This window comes from Tachypleus tridentatus, chromosome 10 (assembly GCF_004210375.1).
Source record: "Tachypleus tridentatus isolate NWPU-2018 chromosome 10, ASM421037v1, whole genome shotgun sequence".
Classification (NCBI taxonomy): Eukaryota; Metazoa; Arthropoda; class Merostomata; order Xiphosura; family Limulidae; genus Tachypleus; species Tachypleus tridentatus.
Genome location: NC_134834.1, coordinates 45,459,072 through 45,483,722, shown reverse-complemented (window position 1 = coordinate 45,483,722; position 24,651 = coordinate 45,459,072). Strand labels below are relative to the sequence as shown.

The following is a 24,651-nucleotide window of genomic DNA, read 5'->3' as shown; positions in this document are numbered from 1 at the left end:
TTACCTACAAAATGACGAAAATGGTACCATATGTTTTTCAAATGGGCCAGAAAAAACAAACAAACAATCGTATCCTTTGCATTGATGGGTAAGTATTAAAAATATTAATATTTTACTTGGTTTTTTATTACTTTAAATTATTTCTGGGTTTGCAATTCTAAAAAAAATAAACAATAAGTAGTGCGTGAGCTTGAAACATTTATGAAACGCTAGACTAGAAAATTTCAGTGTATTTGGTAATTCTTAACTATGCATTCAGATGAACAACTTTTTTAAAGCGTATTACATAAACAGTGCGTTATACAACGTCATTTCGGACAATTAACCAAATAGTTGGATTCACTGATTTATTTTATTTCTATTGGTAATGCTGAATAATTGTTACTTTTATTTTAAACGATTGTTTTTTTTTCATTTATAGTTTCAAATTAACCATTTGGTAAAGTCCTCCAATACTTGTATTCATGAAATGGCTGGTATGAATGTTAAAATTTTAATTAAAATAAAATATAAAACAACCTTTCGTACGTCTTAGGTCATAATGAAAGCCAATATCTTATATGTATGTGGTTGCATAATTCGTAAAGTTCCATACATTGATAACTAGGAAACGTAGGATTGTAATGCTCGTTCATCACCTAAATTCGTTACATATATCATTCAAGTATAGAGCCGTGTAGAAGATTTATGTTATACTTTTCTTATTTTTTTTCTCATTCACAGTTCGGAACTTTCCAATTCAAGTTTCTAGTGATGTATGGAAAGCTGTTACAGTTAGTGACGCAGTATTTACGTGTAAGTGCAAATTGAAACTCGGTAATACTAATGGTACATAAATGTGATTTAGATATCTAAATTTTAACGTAAATTTCATACCTTAATTAATTTTAGTTTAAGAAACTTCATAATATTCTGGTAATAACAATCTTATATTCTTACCCATTGTTTCTGTAAGAGTAATTGCCTATTGTAAACTAGTATAAAAATATTTTTTTATTACAAGTGCAATATTTTTAGGAATTCTAGTCGTGACTGCCAGACTAGTCAGACTTCAATTTTTAAGCTGTCTCACTTTATTTCAGTTTAGTTATTATAATAAAAGTAACATGAAAGAAATGCTATAATTTCTTTGATAAACCAAAAATAAAAAAAGCTCGGCGTAATCAGTAGCCCCCTCTCCTGGGACACTGAGTTTGAAATGAAGGCTTATTATGCTAATATCTAGGTTTTTGATATCTGTAGTGAGCACAACGCAAATATCCCACTATGTAGCTTTGTGCTTAACAAATATAATCAAGATTTGAACTTGACATCGCAGCCGAGCCAAGTATCCAACATTAGCCTCCCTGTCTAACCTTGCAAGTAAATAAAACTTAAGACATGTGTCCATACCACTGATACAAACACAGCACTGCCTAAATGGCATGAGTAACTTTGCTACTTCTGTCAAAATCCTTCAGTTCAACTTCAAAAGACGAAAAATGTGCTGTAATTGAGAAAGGAATGCATATATTTAGAGGATTTTGGTACTTATGTAAAATAGCTTAACTTTTAAACTTTAAATTGTCAACATGGTTCTATTTGTTTTGAGCACTAAAAAACAATGGTATCTAACATCTTTATACCTGAAGAGCTCTTTGTTGATAAGATGGTGTGTCATATTGTTTGACATAGACAATTTTCCTCTTATATATTGCCTTTCAATTTTTCATGATACTTGCACAATGTTACATGAAATGAATTATGGGTCACTCTGTATATGAAAATAAAGGGAAAAAGTCAACAAGAGAAACAAACTGCTTCACATTCTATTAGTGACTCTATTCTATAAAAACATGTAAAATATTTATCATTACTATTACATTTTTATATTGTAACATAATTATTATCACAAGGAATTTTAACTAAAGGTAATACAAATATAAATCTGATATGGAATGTGCACATAAACTATTAATGTAGCAGTTTTTACCTATGAGTTACAAGTATATACTAACACTTTTAATGCTAGGGGTGTAATAGAAATGTTCTAACCAGACTTCAATTTTGCAGTCATATTTTGACTATAAGATTATATTAGAAGTTGATCACCCATAATTCAAGCAGAATAAATTAAATGAATAAATTCATGGTGTATTTGCTGGTTTTCCTTCATTAGCCTAATAATAATTTATTCTCATTTGAAAACCTTTAGGTAAACTCCTCAGGACTTATTTTTCTAACACCAACATGTTAATCATATAAAGTATACAAATAACAACCAGTAAGCTTTTATAGAAGGGTATTTACATCTGTTAATAATTATTAGAAAACCCAATTGTTGTGCACATATTCTTGTACTTATCAAACCTATTTTTTGTCACCTGTTTGTTTGTTTAACCTGTTTATAGAGTAATTTTATGGAATGCAAGTTGAAAGTGCATATCAAATATGTGAACTTGTATCACTTGGCCATTGCTTTTGTGGTTAAAAAGGCATTTAAAGAATTAAATCTTCACCTTGTTTTTTTTTTTTTGTTTTTTTTGCTTTTGCTGTAAACAACATGTGCACCAAAGAGTTCATCACCCTCAGAAATAAAGATTTATTTTCCAGTACTTAACACAATACCCAGAACTAGTATTCTACTAAAATCAAACTTTGGTTACAACCTGTAATTTCTAGTCACACACACACAGTCTAGTCTATATGTATGTGTGTGTGTGTGTGTATGACTGAAGAAAGTTGGAAGAAACAGCTCAGGATGTGACCTTGGTGTCTTCAGAGCGAGTTATAGCCATGATTGCCCTTCAGTGTGATATTGGCTGTCATTCACCAGAAATTATTAATTTTAGTCTTGAGTACACCCATCCTTTATTACAAATTTGTTACAATTTACATTGTGAGTATAATGATACATTAGATTCACCAATTTGTTTCCTATCCTGAGTGCATTATCTTTGAATTTATCTTTATAACACACTTTTAACTCCTATAAACATTAGAACAAAAGAATTGCCACATTGTTTTTGTAAATATTTTCATAAAAAGATCTTGGCATGATTGTAAACAGTATTTGAAGCAATGCTCTCCTGCTAATAGAATGTTACGATTTATCCATGTGCATATTGATTAAAAGGCAAAAGAGAATTGTTGGTTGTTTTTTGGTTTTTTAATTCTTTATTAGGCCTTACTTGAATAATGTATACAGTTTTGACCTCCTTGTCTAAGGAATAATATTGACTTGGAAATATTCAGAGGTATGCCCTTAAGATGATAAAAATGGAGGGTTATCATATAGGGACAGGTTAAGTTCTCTTATTTTCTAATGAGAAAAGAACAGTGAAAGCTGGCATTATTAAAGTTTGCAAGGTCATCTAAGGCTTTGATAAATTAAAGGCCTCTGATTTTTTTAATGAATTCTAAAAAGAATGATAGGACACATTTTAAGATTTGGAAGAAAGACTGGTTAGGATCTTGTTAAGACAGTTTTATTTTTCTGTCAGTGTTATAAATTTATGGAATGAAATGCTGTCAGAAGAACTGAAGGTCAGAACCTTCTAAGAATTTAAAACTGAAATAACTGGTTTCCTAAAGAATAAAGTGAGTTTAAGTACTGTCTTTTTCCTGTGAATCGATGTACAGACCAAATGGTGCCTTCCTTGTTCTCCGTATGTTATACTGATACAATATTAATGAAAGATGTACATATTTATAACTAACAAGAAGAGACCATACAAACTTGTGTTAAAGGTTTCTCTTTAGCTCATTTCCCTGTAATACACATTTTTTATGACATGTTGCTAGGAATATTTTATGATTATATCTTGCAATCTGTTTAAAATGTGTATAATTGCTTCAAGCAATCATGATAATAGTCTGTCACCAAAATTCATGCATACTACAATAGCATACATTTATTCAACATAATACCCAATCAATTAAAATAAAAAATTGATTTACAAGATTATCAAAGATGATTATTTTTTTTATTTTTCCCATAACATTGAGAATACAGCTATTGAATGGAGTGAAATTTTGATGTCAATCATGTAGAAGAGTCAGAATATGGACACTACTAACTTTGATAGTGAAATTCTGGTTGGGGAAATCTATGGTAAGTTTGTTTACTGCACTACGTTTGATGAATTTGTTAGATATCTGTTTGTACAGTAAATGTTTATATGTACTTTTGCATTAGTGTAGTTAATTAATTATTTTGTAGTATAGGTGCTACAGAGAAATATAAGCAACATAATTTGTTAGTTCACTTTGTTTGCTTTTTATATACATTTGGAGTTTGTGAACCTTCTTATGTATATCACTTGATAATTATTGTGTACATAGTTTTCAATAATTAGTGCTGCTTTTTACAATATGTAATAAAAGTTAAAAGCACTGTATTGCTATTTTTCTCATACTTAGAGTCAACATCAGCAGACAATATACCTTAAATAACCTAAAAGGAAATGTAACCTTAGTTGATTTTTTAAATTGCAGTTCATCCTTCAACATTTTATAAATTTTTGAAGAAAATAAAAGAACTTTGTTATTGAAAGTAATATATCCCTGCTAATCATTTATTTAAATACCAGAGTTGTATAATCTTAAGAGATCTTGGTTTTCATTTTGTTCAGAAGCTACAAAATTCCATAATCCTGACTTTTCTAAATTGTGTATGTGGGATAAAACTTAATAGTATGTATAATTAAACCCAAGTAAATATATCAAACATATTTTAACAAGTGTCTAACATAGATTAATTTTTATTCCAGCAAGTTTTTTAAATAAAAGAATTATGGTTATCAGGGGTGTTTCCTTTACAGAACTTGTAGATTTCAAATGTTACAGTAGTTACATGTGATGAATTTCCTTCCATTAACTATGTAAATCTTATTTTTATGTATCTAGCATAGTTATTTTACTTTTTATGTTATTTTGTATTGTACTTGATGTAAAGAATGAGAATGAGACACCACCATTTATATTACTTGTCCACAGCACACACTTGAATTATATTCTTTTGAAATATAATAAATATGCATAAAAATAAATAAAATGTGGCTGTAGTTGTGAAGTTATCCACTAAATGTCACCCTGTACATGTTCAGTTATTGTATACTTGATTTGTTCTAGCAGATGCTATTAATGCATGGTAACTAGGAACAAAAGAATTTCACTTCTGTGGCTGTGAGGAAAATAGATATGTTCATGTTATTTGATTGTAAAATAAACTACATGGTGATGACTAATGCCCATTTCATTCAGGAAGATCTCCTTTTCACTAATTTAAACAGTCCAGGGTACATGTAACAAAATCCAACTAGATGTAGTCCTTGTCTATATGTTAATTGAATATATTTTAATTAATGTAAAAAAAACAAACTTGTTAACTTTAGTATTAAAATTTAAACTTCCATTGTATCTTCTCACTATGTAAATAAATCCCATAAACCATGTATTTAAGCCCATAAATGACAACATTGATGCTCTACTCTAGTATATAGTTTCCCTGTTATTTGAGTGTTGTCCTTTGTGTAAAATGGAGATAATAAATGAATGAATAATTTCTTCTCTACCTCTTTTTATGGAGAAGAGGTTACCAGTTCTTGTAATTACTGTTATAACCAGTGGATTATTGTTTGCTCAAGTAATCTCATCACTTGTTAGCAATATGAGGGATAATATGTTGTCTTCTTTTTAATTTAAGATTTGATAAAAGACATTCGTGACCCAGAGCTTCCTCAAACCCTGGAACAGTTGGATGTGGTTAGTGAAAGTGATATTGATATAAAACCTTTTGGAGACAGTCTCTTAATTAGCATACAGTTTACTCCAACAGTTCCTCACTGTTCCCTAGCAACTCTCATAGGTAAGGGTTTTTATTCTTGCTCTCTCCTAGTGCCTGATTCAGTTAAATATATGTTACTGCAGTGCAGTTGCCAGTGAAATGAAAGAAATATATGAAGACTTGTAGGATAAGAAAAATACAGAATCACCTTTTTGCATGTCAGGGTAATCTGTGCTTACTCTCATTGTGTGTAATCATTCATGTCAAACAGTGTGAAACATTTTAATATTGATGTTTGTAAGCTTCATTCCAGCCAACATTCTGATTTGGGAAAAAATTTAACCATATATTTTTGCAAGTCTTCAAATGTACCACTATTTGATATCAACATATTTATCAATTGATATGTTTAGTAAAAAAACAACTGTAAACTATCACTTATAAAATAAAATCACATCCCATTAGAAATGTTGGACCATAACTAAGGAAAAGCATTAAAACAATGCAAAAATGTAACAAAAAAGTTTAGAATGACCATTGCCACAACAAAAATATTAGATTAGAGCAAGAAAATAATGTTTTGTAGACATTTAAGCTACCAGTACAGTCACTGTTGAGTTTTATTACTTTCTCCTGATACCCAAGTTTTGAAAGTGCCTCTAAATAAGATGATTATTTTGTCATTTTTATTCATACTATTTATTTCAAAATGTCATTTATACTAGAAGTACTTATCCAGTATCATATATTGTGGAATAGTTTTGATGTACTTAGGTTTTAATCTCACAGTTACTGAACACCATGTATTGCCATCAGATTTCAGAATTTTGGGCAAAATAATATTTCCCCAAGATTGAATATGTGAGCCACTTACTACTATTTTTTCTCAGTTTTTGAATATAGTGAGCAGGTACCAGAAAATTGGAAATTAGCTAATGTAACTCCTCTTTTCAAGGGAAGCAATAAAAATGCTTCCAGTAATTAAAGACTCATTAGTCTTGCGTCAGTTGTAGGAAAGGTTTGTGGGAAAAACTGATGAAAAATACTTTGTAAAGTAAGTTAATAAAGTTTAGAATTTTATTGGATAGTCAATATGGCTTCAGTAAGAGAAAATCTTACCTTACACATTTTTTGACATTTTTGAAAAGGTTCCTGCTTATGTAGATGAGAGTAAGGGTGTAGATTTGATATATCTGGATTTGTTAAAAGCATTTGACAAGGTGCCACATAAAAGACTTGTAAAAACAATTATCCCTATAGGTATGGGAGACAAGTTAGCAAACTGGATAGCAGAGTATGTGGATGGAAGAAAGCAAAAGATTGTTGCAAGTGGATTTTAGTCAAATTGGATTAATGTCACAAGTAGGGTACTTCAAGTCTCAGTCTTTAGGACTTTTTACATCAGTGATATAGAAGAAGAAGAAATAGTCAGTCCATTACTTATATTTGCAGAGGATATTAAGTTTCTGAGTGTTGCTACCTGTGAAGAAGATACTGCTGATTTACAAAATGATTTAGATCATTTAGTGAGTTGTGCAAATAAATATCAGATGGGTTTTAATTATAATAAATGCAAGATAATGCATGTGGGTTATCATAATTTGAATTATAATTCAGGTGGTAATAACCTTAGCAGTGTTACAAAGAAAAGGGATCTTGGTATGATAATTAATCAATCTCTAAAGCCATCTAAGTAGTGTGTTATTGATAATGGTGTGGCAAATAAAATTTCATTGCATACAAGTCTAAAGAGGTTATAATTTCATTGTGCAAGTCACTGGTTAGGCCACATTTGGAATACTGTGTTCAAACTCCTTACCTTAGAAAATACATTGAATTTTTGGAAAGGGCTCCGAGAAGGGTTACTAGAATGATGCATGGGATGGAGGGGTTGTCATATAAGGAGAGGCTAAAACTGTTTTCTCTTAAAAAAAGAAAAAAGAGTAAAGGGGAGGATCTGATTCAAGTGTTTCAGTTTGTAAAAGGAATTTATGGTGTTAATGCATCATCATTTATATTTTAACAGTGAAAATAGTAGGACTAGGGTATACAAATATAAATTTTTGCAGGGTAGGAGTTATCTTTAACTAAGTTTCATTTTTCTAACAGGGTCATTGATCTTTGGAATGGGTTGCTTGTGGATGTTGTAAAGGCAGTTAATTTGTATTTAGTAAAAAGCTTGATAAGTGTATGAATGATAAGGGCTGGCTTTAAGATTTATTTTTTTAATAATTTTAATTTAATATAGAGGATTGAGCAGCTGAGATGGACCAGAAGGTTCTATGTTGTCCCAAAACATTGTGATTAGATAGGATGCTTAATTATTTTAATTACTTCAAATACACAGCACTGCTTTTGCATTTTATAAATCTTTCCATGGAAACAAAATACCACAACCAGAAAATGTTTTCTAGATAAAGTGCAATTTTTCTTGGTAGTAATGATTATAGGAGAAATATACAAACTGTTGGGGCTTTACCATAAATATCTGATTTTCTGTTAGTCACTTTAAAATGGGATCCATTGATTCTGGTAATGTCAGTTTTTCTTTTAGTTTTTGACTCATTTTCTGAAACTAGAAACTTTGTTCAGATTTGATGTTTTCCAATATGTAACTGATGATTTTTTTTAATCATCATTTTTGTTGATTTGGTGTTTTTCAAGATAGTTTTTGTTCCACTTTAATACTAACAATGCTTTGCTTTACACAATGAAAAACATTTTTACTGAGATCAATCCATGATCTTCCCTAAACTGCATATATCAATGGAGGAAACTATTGAAATATGTAGAGTAGTTTTAATGTTTACAGTGGATTGGTCTCAAAATGTTTCTAATTAAGTAAAGTCAAACATTAGCTATTAGCTACATGTGCCAAAAAAATAAAATAAAATCTTTGTTTTTTAGTTTTTACATTTTAACAACTTTAATAAAAATGCCTGTTAAAAGAAAAGTGTACTGTGTGTATTGTCAGCATGCTTTTCTTTTCTCTGTATTTGGTTTCTGTCATTTCTTATGACTCCAGTATTACAAAAGTTTGTCTTTGTGTACATGATTCTTCAGGATATTCTGTCATGACTATTGTTACAAAAATAATGTTTGTTAAATAGTGACTTGTTTCTTATTTCTCTAAATTATTATGAATCCATCTTGTCATCACTACTGATTCAGAAGCTTAACTAAACAAATAAGACTTTATGATTCTTTAGGATTTTTGTTATCATTGCTGCTTTGAATAGTATGTTTCTCTGTTTTTATTTTTCATTGTTTATACTACTACAGGAGTCCAACAAATGTATAATGTCTATTTTTTGTTTTCACTTCCATGATGTTTTAAAAATTCCTTTTTATTATTGATCCTGAAAATTCTTTAGACTCGCACTGTACTGATCAATTAGTATTTTTATTTGTTTCTCTGTTTACTTTGGATTTTTTCTTGTCAATACAAAGATAAACATCTATGAATCAGGAATTTAATTACCTTTTATGGCATTTTATTATTCATTTTTTGCTTGCTTTCTGTACTGCTTAAGAATTTTCTCTTCATTATTGATAGCCCTTAAATGGCTTAGCATTATGTGTGCAGACTTGTAATGCTAAAATTTGAATATCTGTACCCATGTTGGACAAAGGACACATAGCCCACTGTGTAGCTTTGTGCTTAAGTATAAATAACACCTTCAGTGATATTTAAAACTTGTAATTTGCCAACAATGCCTTAATTATTTTGCATTAAAAAAGTGGTTAGATTTAGCTACATGTAGTAAACCAAGTCTTGATATAGGGATATAATAATGGTATAGTTTTTATGTATATGTGTATATTTTATGGTAGAAATGTAAAATGTGAAGTATTATAGTTTATTTAAATTTGGCATATAAAAAAGTAGGTTCTTTTAACCTATTGAGAACAATTATTAAGTAATAGTCTTTAATTCTATAGGAATTAGTGTCATAAAAGATAAGAGTTTGGTGAACACATCTACAGTAGTAGGTTTCACCACAGATAAATTTTGTTTTCACATTATATGCTTTAAATTACCCTTCACAGAGGTTATTTGACATCAACTTTTAATTTCTGTAAAATTAATGTAATCAACACTTTTTTTTAATGTAAACAAGGGTGCCTTATTGTACAAAATTTGCTTCTACAAATGTGATCTTGGTATTCTGGCTGTAAAATATCTTAGTGTTAAAAATTGCCTTTTAAGAGTGTATGTGTTTCACTGCTAAAAGGTGACATGGTCTGTGGACATGTTTATAATGTTAATGTTGATTTCAAAGAAAGAAATGTTTGTGACACAGCTTTAAGTGTATGATAGTTGGGCAAAAATGTGACAAGTTTATAAATTGATTCCTAGTGCAGATAAAAAGACCTTACATTTTTTAGTGTAACATCAAGTATTTTGTGAAAAAACACTATCAAAGGTAAATTGTGTATTTTTAAAATATTGTTTTATATCTGTACATTGCCTATATTGCATATATACTGATTTATAACTATTCTTATTTTTAATGTCATTTCTTATTTTTATTTTGTTTGTTTAACAGCTGTTTGCAACAGCATTGTTTGTCAACATTATATATCTGTTTCATATTACATATGTTTTTCTTTGTTGTTTCTTTAAGAGAGAGGAAGGAATTATATTATTCCCAATAGGTAAAGGCTTAACTTAAAATTCTTTTAAAGTACTTACATGAGGGAATATGATAATTTTATTACTCTTTAAATATAAAGTCTAAGTACCAGTTTTCTTTGAATAATCAATCATAGCTACATGATTTTTTAAACATTTATTCATATACATATCTATGTTCATGGTAACATTTGATTTTTTTTAGTCCAAGTCCAAGGCACTTGGACAATGGAATCCCTTTAAGTGCCTCTAAAGAAGATAGTTGGTTCCCTATATTTTTTCACACAAAGCATAAAAATGTCAGAATATTTTATTTTACCACATATTACTTACTAACTTATGTGAACTTTGAATGTTATGTTTTCTTTATCACATCAGTTTTTTCCATAATGTTTTCTTACCTTCCCTATCATAAAGTCTTCATTGTCAGGTAATGTATGATTTTGGCAATAGATAGCTCTGCATAAAAGTCAAATTGTTGTGTGGAAAATTCTATAAAATGGTTCAGACAATTTCTATCTGCAATAACACAGGAAATGGGATTGATAGTTTAATGTTAAACTAAAGCAAAATGCTAATAAAAGATCACTATTTGATAGAAATTAGACAATGATGAATAACAATAAAAAAGCAACATAAAATAATTTTAGTCTGCATTCATGTGATGAATTATAAAGCAATTTTCTTCATCCCCCATTTTAAATTTTGTGCTATATATATGTGTAGAATATGAATACTCATCAGTCAAGTAAAATAAATCTTAAGGAAAGATTATGTTAAAAATAGCAAATACAAACCTTTGACTAATAATATTTTCCCATAAACAAGCACAAGCCTAAACAAAAATAAAAAATGCTGCATAAATAAAGAGGATTCCTAACATACAGGTTATAATGTGGGATATAAAATATAACCTAGGTTTTGAATATGACTGCAGAAGTAGGGCCCACATTGCAGTGGGGATACACCACCTATCAGTCTTAACATCTGTTCACCTGTCTCAAATGAAGAAATTCATAAATGATAATAATTAAATAATAAAATAATCAAAATAAATAGAAATTAGAAGAGCAAGATGTGGGTGCTTAAGCCCACCACGTTCCCCATATATATATTACCTTTCACTGCCTGCAAACAAGTGTGAAAAGGTGACTGCTCACCAAAGTAAAGAAGAGGAAAAAGAAAAAAAATGTAATAATGATAAGTTTCTACCATTTGGAGGTAAATAAGATAAATTTATCTTTTAAAGTTGGCATTCCAATGCCCATTATGGTGATAAGGCACTAATTAATAGCCCATTAGAGTAATAAAAGGGTCCCAACCATTCATCTAAACTAACTAGTATACTCTTAACCATCACCCATTAACTGTAACTACCAGTTTTCAAGCTCTAAACAAGCTTTTATATGCAATAAGGTTTTCATCCTCATAAAAGTAGTGCTAAGTTGTTTAAATGGCCTTATTAACAACTGAAAATATTTATCAGAGACCTTTTGTAAAATTTCCAGAATTTGTACTTTATATATAAAATAATTTAATAAGTTCTTATATTTATCACAGAATATGTTAATAGTGTTATTTAGAGTTTATCTGTTAAATACATTAAATATTAATTTTTGCATTATTAATTCAATATTAATAATAAAATATTATAATTTATTACAAATTTTACAAAATCTGAGCAATTGTGAAGTTATAATGCTTATAACGAGCATGGTACATTACTGTTAAGAGGGTAAACCATACATATTGGAAAATAAAAAATATTTTATCAAAATTATTTGGATTGATATTGTTATCAATTATTTTAATTTATAAATTTAAATAATGTACTTTTGGCATTAGACAATTTCTAATTCTACCTCATAAATAGTATTAACAACATTATTTATCTTAGGATTATTTATACTAATTACATCATCCATATATCTGTAAATTAAAGCAAATATGTCTGTGCTTATCTAATTCTCAATAAACATTTTCTCACAAAAATGAAAATACAAATTTGCAATACAAGTAGAATAGTTAGGTCCCATTGGAAATCCTATTAATTGTTGAAATACCTGGTTATTGAAAAATGTATAATTAATGTAAGTTCAAAAACTTAATATGTTTTATGTTTTTGGAGCTAAATTTTCTTTCTTCCAGTACTATGAAATGATAACAAAATTGTTTTGTTAATGAATTTGTAACAAAAATATTTCAGTTGATTGGAGAATTATGGCATACAGTGTGGTAAAATCAGATGTTTAAATATCCTTCACTTGTTCACAATTTCTTAAATTTTGTGAAATGAATTAATTATTGTTTATTATTAAAAATGTGTGTTTCTTATTAGTAACACTTATAATTTAATTTTATCAAATAAAATACAAAGTAGTTTATTTTATGAAATGGTTCATCTGCTTGGTAATTGCTCTGATTGAACTAGAAATAAATCTAAATTTAATCAGAAGCTTATGGAGTTTGGAAATAGCATATAGGTAAATCTACAAAAAATTTGATTTGTGATAAAGTGTTTTTATCAGTTTTTAATGAAATAATTAATTACTGTATCTTTAGATTGGTTAATAAGTTTCAATGCTTGTGTACTGTTGGTTTATCATAATTTATGCATAAAACCTTTTACAAATAAAACCAAAATTACATTTAGCTTTATCGATAGGAACTATAACATATATTTCTTGTAATTCTTGAATCTTATTTTTTAACTAATGAAATGATAAATCAATATATTTCTTTACTTTTCTAGAGAATAATTTAGTTGTTTTTTTTTAAGTGCATAAATCTTCCATTCTAAAAATCATCTAGGTGTACAACATATTGTTAAGTTCCAAAATATATTTATCAATATTGTTTTCAATAGATCTTAGAATGTTTTGCATATTACATTTTGTGAAAATTTTGTCTGAATTTAGATCCTGTTTTAAGTATTTCACATAATTTATCTTTTATAATTTAAAGTTATCAGTAGTATGTGTTTATGAAAAGTATCAATAAATAAACTGTTTTCATGCTTACAAGGTTTTAACTTCATGTACAACACAAATAGCCCTCATGTAGTTTTGTGCAAAATTCAAAAGCACACTAATGAACAAACTTTATGTACATTTAAGTTAGTTAAAAGACTTTTATAATTCTATAACAATGGACCAATTGATACTTCATATTTATAACTAATGGTGGGTTTTAAGTTTTAACAAGGAAAAATATTTTTTTTATAGATTGATGAATAATTTTAGAAATCTGCAAGTCATTGAATACCTTGTTTAAAATTAATCACCAAATATGAACCTTTAATTTGCACTTTCTTTTTCAAAACTTGATAAATCATTGAATTTTAGTCAGTATTTTATAACATGTAAAAGTAAGTTCCTTGCATGATTATTTCAATTAATGCTCCTATTTTATGAATATTATGTTGATAAGTTTTAAAATATAACTTACGCACAATAATACTAGAATCAAAATTATCTAAATTACTATATATATTTTTTTTACCCCTTATTTTCTTACTTTTGTGAGAAAGTTATCCATAAAGAAAAAATTTGCAATACAGTAACCATTACAAAAATTCAAAGTAATAGAGTTATTAAAATCATGGTTTAATCCATAAGAATTTCATGTTATTAATTTTAAAATACAGAAGTTCTTCTCTCTTTGAAGTCTATTGGTATCTTCATTAACAATTTCTAATATAGTTATCTTAACAGAAATAAAAGGATGAATTTAAAATGCTTTAATTCCAACTGTACGCATACAAACACACATAACATACACATAAATTTTTTTATGTATTGATGTGTTCTATATTAGAGAATATTTACTTGTTGTTATGAGACATATCATTAATGTTTGTGTATAACATTTAAAAATCACATATGTACTAAACTGATAATTCCATGCGACTTATTTATATTTACTTATGCTTTGCTTCTTTTCAAATCTTTCCAGGTTTGTGCCTAAGAGTCAAGCTTGAGAAATGCTTTCAGCATAAATTCAAGGTACTAAAATATCTCTCTCTCTCTCTCTCTATATATATATATATATATATGTGTGTATGTAATTTTACTTTATTTTAAGATATTCTTACCTTTCTTAATTGAGCTCTAAATTCTTATTTGTAGAAAAACTGAAACTTTTTTTGTGTAATATTGCATGTGGTAACTCATTACAACATTTTAACAATCAAACATTTTATTCCAACATAGTATCTACCTATCTGTTAATAGTTAGTTGTGAAACTTGATTTTATGACACTAGTACAAAAGACGATCATGTGCTTGCTTAGAGTTTAGATGTAATACAAATCTAAATAAACTGTGCATTTTATCAAGTGCAAGTTATGTTTAAAATAAAGAAGAAGCCACTCTGAGAATTATAAAATCAGTTTTTATGAAAAAGTTGAAAGTTGTAACTCTGAAAAGTTTTAGTCTGTACAAAAATGTATAGAAATAGATACTTTGCACTTTAAACAGTCTAATCTCTTTACATATACTTGCAAATATTTTGTCTCATTAACTGTAGATAGATAGATAGATAGATAGATAGATACACTGCTGGCCAAAATCTTAAGGCCAATAAACATGAAGAAAAAATATGCATTTTGCATTGTTAGGCACAACCATTTATTTGAGTAGAGCTTTGAAAGATAAAAATAAGAAAAGGGAAAATAAAAAAAAAAAGTTTTAGCATTTAATAGGGAAAATGTGAACACTGTGAAATTAGCCCAAATACTAGCTGGTCAAAAGTTTAAGACCATATTGAAATGAAGCATTAATTGGTAAACATGTAATGAAATTTGGTCATTTGTGTTCAAGCGTTAGTGTTGTCAACATCTCTCACTGACATCCCCTGTGTTACATTGGGTAAAAACATGGCAAAGGCTAAAAAGTTGACATAGTTTAAATGTGGCAGAATTGTCGAGCTGCAAAAGCAAGGTCTCTTTCAATGTGCTATTGCTGGTGAGATTGGGCATAGTAAAACTGCTGTTGCAAATTTCTTAAAAGACCCTAAGGGATACGGAATCAGAATTTCAAGTGATTGACCCAAGAAAATTTCACTGGCATTGAGTAGGAGGATTCAACGGGTTATCCAGCAAGACACCAGCCGATCATCAAACAAAATTAAGGCCCTTACAGGTGCAGAATGCAGCTCAAGAACAGTAAGATGGCATCTACAAGAGAAAGACTTTAAAAACCATAAAAGTCTTCAAAGGCCACGCCTCCTTCCTCACCACGAAACAGCTCGGTTAAACTTTGCTGAGAAGCACCAAACATGAGACATAGAAAAGTAAATGAAGGTTTTGGTCTCTTGATGAGAAAAAATTTTTAACCTGGATGGTCCAGATGGCTTCCAACATTACTGGCATGATAAGGATATCCCACCAGAAACATTTTCTACACAACACAGTAGAGGAGGTTCCATCATGAATTGGGGTGCTTTCTTCCATGGAACAATGGAGCTTCAGATTATATAGGGGCATTAAACAGCAGCTGGCTACACTGGCATGTTGGAGAGAGCATCCTTATTGACTGAAGGCCCTAGCGTGTGTGGAAATGACTGGATCTTTCAGCAGGACAACACTGCAATCCACAATGCCTGCAGGACAAAGGACGTTTTCATGGTGAATAACGTGATTCTTTTGGACCATCCAGCGTGTTCATTCGAACTGAACCCAATTGAAAATGTTTGGGGGTGGATGGCAAGGGAAGTATATAGAAATGGATGTCAATTCCAAACAGTGCATGATCTTTGTGAAGCCATCTTCACCACTTGGAATAACATTCCAACCAGCCTTCTGCAAATGCTTATATCGACCATGCCAAAGTGAATGTTTGAAGTTATTTGCAATGATGGCTGCTCGACTCACTACTGAGATCTGTTGTTGGGCATTTCCTGCCCTGTTTAGGACTTCTTTTTGGAATGTCTTAAACTTTTGACCAGCTAATATTTAGGCTAATTTCATAGTGTTCACATTTTCCCTATTAAATGCTAAAAAAATTTTTATTTTTAATTTCCCTTTTCTTATTTTCATCTTTCAAAGCTCTACTCAATTAAGTGGTTGAGTCTAACAACGCAAAATGCATATTTTTTCTTTATGTTCATTGGCCTTAAGATTTTGGCCAGGAGTGTATGTGTTTACTATTATTTCATACAGGAATAGAAATGTTGTAGAAACTTTAAAGAATTAAAAGGGAAATTTCTTATATTCCTATACATATAATCATAGTTTAATAATGCACCACTACATGACAAAAATCACTTCTATTAATTCTTATTTATTACCCTCTTTTATACCTACGTTGTAATTGGTTGCATGACTCTCTTATGGGGGTTGAAGGGTGGAGATTACCCAATTCTCATTGATAAACTTGTGAAAAATAAATATCATTGGCAATGGTGCAGATTAAACTATTAGTTAAATAGACCGTACAGACAGTGAGTAGGAAAAACTAACATTCTTAGACAGTGTTTCCATATTATTTCTAACTGCTGTCTGAATTATGGCAGTAATGGTGAAAAGGCCCTTTGTAAACACCACACAGAAGATGAATGGCATGTCAATTTATTATCAGCACAGAAGCAGAAGACTTGTGTGAGTCTATATTTGAGGATTTGTTTTTTATGCTTACACCTTTTTGTACAACTAAAAGTTATTTTTGGAATTATTTTGCATAATTTTTTTTCTGAAAGTTGTTTGTGCATATTTATTCAGTACCTGTAATGTATATGTTAAAATATAATCTACTAAAAATTCCCCTCATTTCACTCGGCAGCATACATTTTCAGTTTTGGCTGTTTTGCAGTATTCCCACAACTATTTATTGCCAAAATTTTCTTTTAACTGGCAACCACTTTTCTGTATTCATATTGTACTTGTATAATACAAAGCAGAGAGGTCTGATGTGTCTTTTACACATTGCAAAAAAAAGTTTTAAAATATTGTACAGTACTTTGGTATTGAGTAATCAAAGAAAAAGCATATTACCAGTGTTGATAAGCACTATATCTTTGGTTTTCTATTATGATTTAGTTGGATGTGAATCTGAAGAAGGGATGCCATTCTACTGAAGAGGAAGGTGAGCCAAGGAATAAAAACATAAAATAAAGGCATAACATTTGCCACTTCTAGGAAATCTATAGTCTCTTATTTCGATACTAAGCTAACCCATCATGCTGAAATAAATGTTAGACCACTTTAAAGGAATAGATGGTATCAGTTGTAAGATTAGCTTTACTTTCTACTAAATTGTTATACTTACATGGTACCATTCCAAAGGAGTAAATTCTAATTCTTCTTTACAATTAAAGAACTAATTCCAATCTAGAAAGGTAGATTATATCACTTTCTTCATTAATTGATTTGTTTTGTTCTTCCTAATGAAAGAGATTTATTGCATATCAGTACAGGAGAAAAAATTGTGTGTGTGTGTGTGTGTGTCTATATATATATAATATTTCTTTTTTCATGTTTTACTTCAAACTGAAATGCTCCCCAAAATTTTTCTTTTTCACCCTTTTTGAGACAAAAATCTAAGCAACTCCAAATAGCAACCAATACATTGGCAGTACAGTTTCAAAGTGTGTTTTTTTTTTAATTCAGAAGAAAAAGATTTAACTGTAATTGTCTTTTTATAACCTTGCATGTGGATGTGAACCATATGTTAGAAATTGCTGTCATACTGAAATACTTGACAATTATCACTCCTCAGATATTAATTATATATCACTCCCTCACAAAACTTATTTTTTTTCTTCCTACTAAAATAAAAATATAATGTTTACTTATACTAATATTTTGATAATATTATTTTATCAGAGGAATGTTTGATTTTACACTTAACTAAAAATGTGGCTCTTATCATACCTTGTGGCTTTGCTGTAAGAAAACACACACTTATCATACCCATGATATTAACTTTGCAACTTTATAAAATGTTTATAACTGACTTAGTTTTCTTGCTAAAAGAAGTATTTGAGTCTCTACTTCAAATTATTTTAAGGTAAATTATGTGATTTTTTTTGTTGTTTTTGTTTGTTTTTACAAGATTATCATGTGCTGTTCTTCCCACTGTACCTTATTACTCCAGAAGGTAAGGGTACATTACTCATTTACCAAGTTATTACTTCATTTATCCAAGTAAAATAAAAACATGGCATTTACCACACCTGAAGATTAAATTTTCACTTTATTAAGAAAGTGTTTAACTAACTTGCTTTATTCCTTCTAATAGAATAAAGACATTGCAGATGAGTAGATTTTAGTACATTACTCCAGGACTGTTTATTTTATCTTTGTAGGTCAAAACATTGTTCCACACTTTATTTAATTAAAGTGCTAATACCCATACCAGCCATCTTGAGAATACATTTTTACTTCAAGTGGGTTTTTTGTCATCATGATTTAATTTACCTTGTTATTTCTTTTTTCGTAGTAAACAAGCAGATTAATGACAAAGAAAGAATTGCAGCTGCTATGGAAAATCCAAGTTTAAGAGAGCTCATTATGCAATGTACAGAGTCACTGAATGATATATGATATTTATATACATTGTGTTTCTAATCTAAAAGGTAAGCACTCAAATGTAACATAGAAAACAACTTCTAGTTGTGTCTTAAAGATATTTTTTCTATTAAAAAAAAATTTTGTTACTTTTAGTTGCTTATTCATTATGAAAATAATGGTTTGTTAAAACCAAAAATCCTTTTTTTGTGTAACATGCACTAATTAACAGTTTTGAACATTAACATCCTAATATAAAAGCTAGAACTAATTTTTTAATAATTACAGACTTGTACAAACAAAAACATTGAAAGAAAAATGAGTTTGAACATCATACTGAATATCTAGAAATGTTTAATGGAGTAACCATTATGACGAGAGGATTATATATTTTTAACTTATAAAATTGTTAGGATAAGATCACTTTGTAACAAAAATGACAGTTTATTCAAATAAAGCAATATTCAGTTAGACTGTGGTAAAATTTGGAAATATGAAAGTGACTAAACTAGTTGTATACAAGAGAGAGAAAATGTACTCAACTTTCATTGATATGATAACTTACCAAAAAAGTTAATTTTGTTTTGAAAACAGATTTTAAGTAACATACATCTTTGGGTTCATATACAGGAAATTTTGGTGCTCTGTACAAAAATTATAGATCATCTAATGTAAAATAAGGGTGTGAAAAAACTTTAATTTGAAAGTTTTATTTACTAATACTTCAGGGTTGTATTCACTTTTACTATACAGTGGTGTATAATAAAAGTGAACGTAGAACTACCTTGTCTGTTTTTGTGGGTTTTTTTCCTGTTTACTTTAGATGATGTTAGTTTTTAATGTATTTATGCTAAAATGCTTGATGTTAAGTAAATGCTATTTTCAAAATATTAAAGTTATTGTGATTGATAAAACTAAATTTTAACAAATAAATCATTAACAATAAATGTAATTTATTATATTATACCTCTAGGTATTGTGTGAATAAACCACACTTCCTAGACATACTTTTCAGGTGCATAGTTCTTTTTAATTTAAATCAACATAACTCTACCATGAGACTTAAATAATCAGTATTGGTGAAGAAAACCAGAACGATTTAGGGTAAAAAAAAAAAAAGACTTATTTTGTGATTTTAAAATATACAATGTTAAAAGACAGTAAGGATATTAACATTAGAACACACCAAAAAATATATACGCTGTTAAAAGTATGTAAAAGACCAGTGAAATACCTTCCTACAATGCTGCTTTAGAAATAAAATAAACCAGTGGTTTTCATGATGGAGATAATTCTGATGAGGAAATGATACAAAGTAATAGATTATTGAGGGTATTCTTTTTTATATTTTGTGTGATTCATATATTACTAGAAACCTTGTATCACACAATAATGAGATATTGACAGTATTCGTATAAACATTTTATGTGTGATTCATATATAATGCGAAATCTTGTATCACATTAAGTAATGAAATATTGACAGTATCCCCGTTTACATCTTCTGGGTGATTCAAATATTATTGGAAACCTTGAATCACACAAAATAATGAAATATCGAAAGTATTCTTGTCTTAATTTTTTTCTGAACTTAATGTATTAATAGAAACCTCACATCATACAAAATTATGAAATATTGACAGTATTCTTTTTTACATTTTTCTGAGATTCATGTATTATAAGAATCTTGCATCTCGAACAATAATGCAGTATTTACGGTATTCTTATTTACATCTTCTGTATCATTCAAACATTATTTGAAACCTTCTGTTACACAAAATAATGAAATATTGACGGTGTTCTTTATATTTTCTGTGTGATTTGCATATTACTGAAAATCTTGCATCACACAACATAATGAAATATTGACGATATTCTTGTTTACTTTTTTTTGTAATTCATATATTATAGGAAACCTTGTATTATTCAAAATATTAGAATATTTGCGGTATTCTTATTTACGTTTTCTGTATGATTCATATATTATTTGAAACCTTGCGCTACACAAAATATTGACAGTGTTCTCCTTTACATCTTCTATGTGATTCAAATATTATTGGAAATCTTGAATCACACGTAATAATGAAATATTGACGGCATTGTTGTTTACATATTTTAAGTGATTCACCAAATTTAAGAAACCTTTTATCGCGCAGATTAATGAAATGCAGGCGGTACACCAGTTACATTTTCTATGTGATTCATATGTTATTGGAAAACCTGCATGACTTAATGAAATATTTACGGTGTTCTTGTTTACATTTTCTTTGTAATTCATATATTATTGGAAACATTGTATCATTCAAAATAATGGAATATTTACGGTATTCTTCTTTACAGCTTCTGTGGCGTTCATGTATTATTAGAAACCTTGTATCACACAAAACATTGACAGTATTCTCGTTCACATCATCTGAGTCATTCAAATATTGAAAACCTTTATCACACTAAATAATGAAATATTTACTTTATTTTTCCTTACATTCCTTCGGGATTGTTATGTTATTGGAAACATTGTATCACACAAAATAAATATATTTTGATAGTATTTTGGTTTACATTTTCTCTCATATTCTTGTATTATTAGAGACCTATCATCACAAAAAATAAATAAATATTAACGGTATTCTTGTTTACAATTTCGGTGTTATTCATATCTTATTAGAAACATTACATCACAGAACAAAATGAAATTTTGACGGTATTCCTGTTTACAGTTTCTATGTGATTCATGTATTATTAGAAGCCTACCATGATAAAATATAGTGAAATATTGACGGTATTATTGTTTACATTTTCTGTGCGTTTCGTATATTATTGAAAATCTTGCCTCACACAAAATATTGGCAGTATTCTTGTTTACATTTTATATGTGATTCATATTTTATTGAAAATGTTTTGTATCACACAAAGTAATGGAATATTCACAGCATTTTTGTTTATAATTTCTGTCCAACTCGTATGTTATTGGAAATAAAATAAAGATACATTGACAGATTCCTCTTTAACTTTTCTCTGAGATTCATATATTATTGGAAACCTTCCATCACACAACATAATGAAATATTAATGGTATTCTTGTTTACATTTTCTGCGTGATTCATATATTATTGGAAATCTTGTGTCACACAAATTAATGAAATATCTACAGTATTTTTGTTTACATTTTCTTTGTGATTTACATATTATTAGAAACCTTCCATCTTATAAAATGATAAAATATTGACGATATTATTGTTTACATCTTCTGGGTGATTCAAATATTATTGGAAACCTTGAATCAGACAAAATAATGAAATATCGACAGTATTCTTGTTTTCATGTTTTTTGAACTTCATGTATTAATAGAAACCTCGCATCTTACAAAATTATGAAATTTGATTGTTTTTTGTTTTGTTTTTTTACATTTCCTCCGACGTTCATGTCTTAAAAAAAACTTTCATCTCGAACAATAATTCAGTATTTACGGTAATCTCGTTGACATAATCTGTGTGATTCAACCATTACTTAAAACCTTGCATCACACAACATAATAAAATATTGACGGTATTCTTGTATTTACTTTCTTTTTGATTCGTATATAACAGTAAACCTTGTGTCACACAAAATAATGAAATAGTAGCAGTATTCTATTTTACCGTTTCTCTAAGATTAATGTATTATATGAAGCCTTGCCTCTTAAAATAATAAAATGTTGACGGTATTCTCGTTTATATCTTCTTTGTTATTCATATATTATTTAAAATCTTGTTTGACAAAAATATTTAAATATTTAAAGTATTTTTCTTTACATTATCTCTGAGATTTGTGTATTATTAGAGACCTAGCATTATGCAAAATAATGAAATATTCTTTTTGTCATTATCTGTGTGATTCATATATCAATCATATCTTGTATCATACAAAGTAATGAAATATTGGCATTATTTTTGTTTACATTTTCTGTATGATTCATATATTATTGGCAATCTTGTGTCACAAAAAAATAATGATGTTGTCACAGTATTCTTATTTACCCTTTCTCTGAGATTCAAGTATTTTTAGAAACATTGCCTCACTCAAAATAATTAAATATTAACTGTAAAATCGTTTACATCTTCTGTGTCATTCAAATAATATTCCAAACTTGTATCACACAAAATAATGGAATATTTACGGCATTCGTATTTACATTTTCTGTGTGATTCATATGTTATTGAAAACCTTGTATGACATAAAATAATGGAATATTGACGACATTCTTGTTTACATTTTCCGTTTGATTCATACATAATTCGAAACCTTGCATCACACTAAATAATGCAATATTGACGGTATTCTATTTTGCGTCTTCTGTGTGTTTCAAATATCTTTGAAAACCGTGTTGCACACACAATAATGAAATCCTGACACAATTCTCGTTTACATTTTCTGTGTGATTCATATATTACTGATAATGTCATTTTATAGAAAATAAAATTTATTCTTGTTTACATTTTTTGTTTGTTTCATATATTGTTCGAAACATTGCATCGCACAAAACAATGAGATATTAACGCTATTCTCGTTTACATCTTCTGGGTGATTCAAATATTATTGGAAACCTTGTATCACACACATTAATGAAATATGGACGGCATTCTTGTTTACATATTCTGTGTGATTCACGAAATTTAAGAAACATTCCACCACGCAAAATAATGAAATACAGGCGACTCTCTTCTTTACATTTTCAGTTTGATTTATATATTATTGGAAACATTGAATCATGCAAAATAATGGAATATTTACGGTATTCTATTTTACACTTTTACTGTGATTTATATATTATTCTGAACGATTTATATATTATTAGAAAACTTGCATCACTAAAAATAATTAAATATTCACAATATACTTCTTTACATTTTCTTTGTTCTTCATACATTATTCGAAACCTTGCATCACAAAAAATAATCAAACATTGACGGTATTCTTTTTTACATTTACTGTTTGATTCATATATTATTGAAACCGTACATCACACAAAATAATGAAATATTGACGGTATGCATCTTTATATTTTGTGTGTGATTCATATATTATTGGAAACCTTGCCTTACACAATATATTGACAGTATTCTTGTTTACAGTTTATGTGTGATTCATATATTAATCAAATCTTGCATCACTCAAAAGATAGGAATATTGACAATAGTCTTGTTTACATTTTTTCTTAGATTCATATATTATTAGAAATCTTCCATCCCAGAAAATAATGAAACATTGAAGGTATTCTTATTTACATTTTCTGTTTGATTCATATATTATTTGAAATTTGTATCATACAAAATAATAAAATATTGACAGTATTCTTGTCTACATTTTCTATGAGATTCATGTATTCTTAGGAATCTTCCATCACCCAAAATAATGAAAATATTGACACTATTCTTGTTTACATTTCCATTGAGATTCATATATTATTAGAACACTTGCTTCACTAAAAATAATGAAATATTGACGGCATTTTTGTTTTGAATTTCAGTGTTGATCATATATTATTGAGAATCTTTTATCACACAAATAAATGAAATATTTACGGTGTTCTTGTTTACATTTTCTGTGTAATTCATATATTACAGGAAACCTTGTATCATTTTCTATCTGTTTGATTCATATATTATTGGAAACCGTACATCACACAAAATAATGAAATATTAACGGTATTCTTGTATCAATTTTCTTTTTGAATAATATATTAGTCGAAACTTTGTGTCACACA

The 24,651-nt window shown here is 28.6% G+C and overlaps 1 protein-coding gene across 8 annotated transcripts; it reads left to right on the top strand.

Moving 5' to 3' along the window:
• Window positions 1-345: 345 nt before the first annotated feature.
• On the top strand, window positions 346-24,243 carry galla-1 (cytosolic iron-sulfur assembly component galla-1). 8 transcript variants are annotated; one of them, XM_076461139.1, is made up of 7 exons: window positions 346-364; window positions 724-795; window positions 3,995-4,093; window positions 5,687-5,848; window positions 14,358-14,407; window positions 17,440-17,485; window positions 18,842-21,904. In XM_076461139.1, exons 3-7 carry the CDS (start codon window positions 4,045-4,047, stop codon window positions 18,943-18,945), a joined length of 411 nt encoding a protein of 136 aa, XP_076317254.1. In that variant the 5' UTR covers window positions 346-364; window positions 724-795; window positions 3,995-4,044; the 3' UTR covers window positions 18,946-21,904. The 8 variants fall into 8 exon arrangements, with proteins under 8 accessions (XP_076317254.1, XP_076317255.1, XP_076317261.1 ...); XM_076461140.1 differs by lacking the exon at window positions 346-364 and adding an exon at window positions 546-562; XM_076461145.1 differs by lacking the exon at window positions 346-364 and adding an exon at window positions 24,107-24,243 and having other exon boundaries at window positions 582-795; window positions 18,842-18,977.
• Window positions 24,244-24,651: the final 408 nt, after the last annotated feature.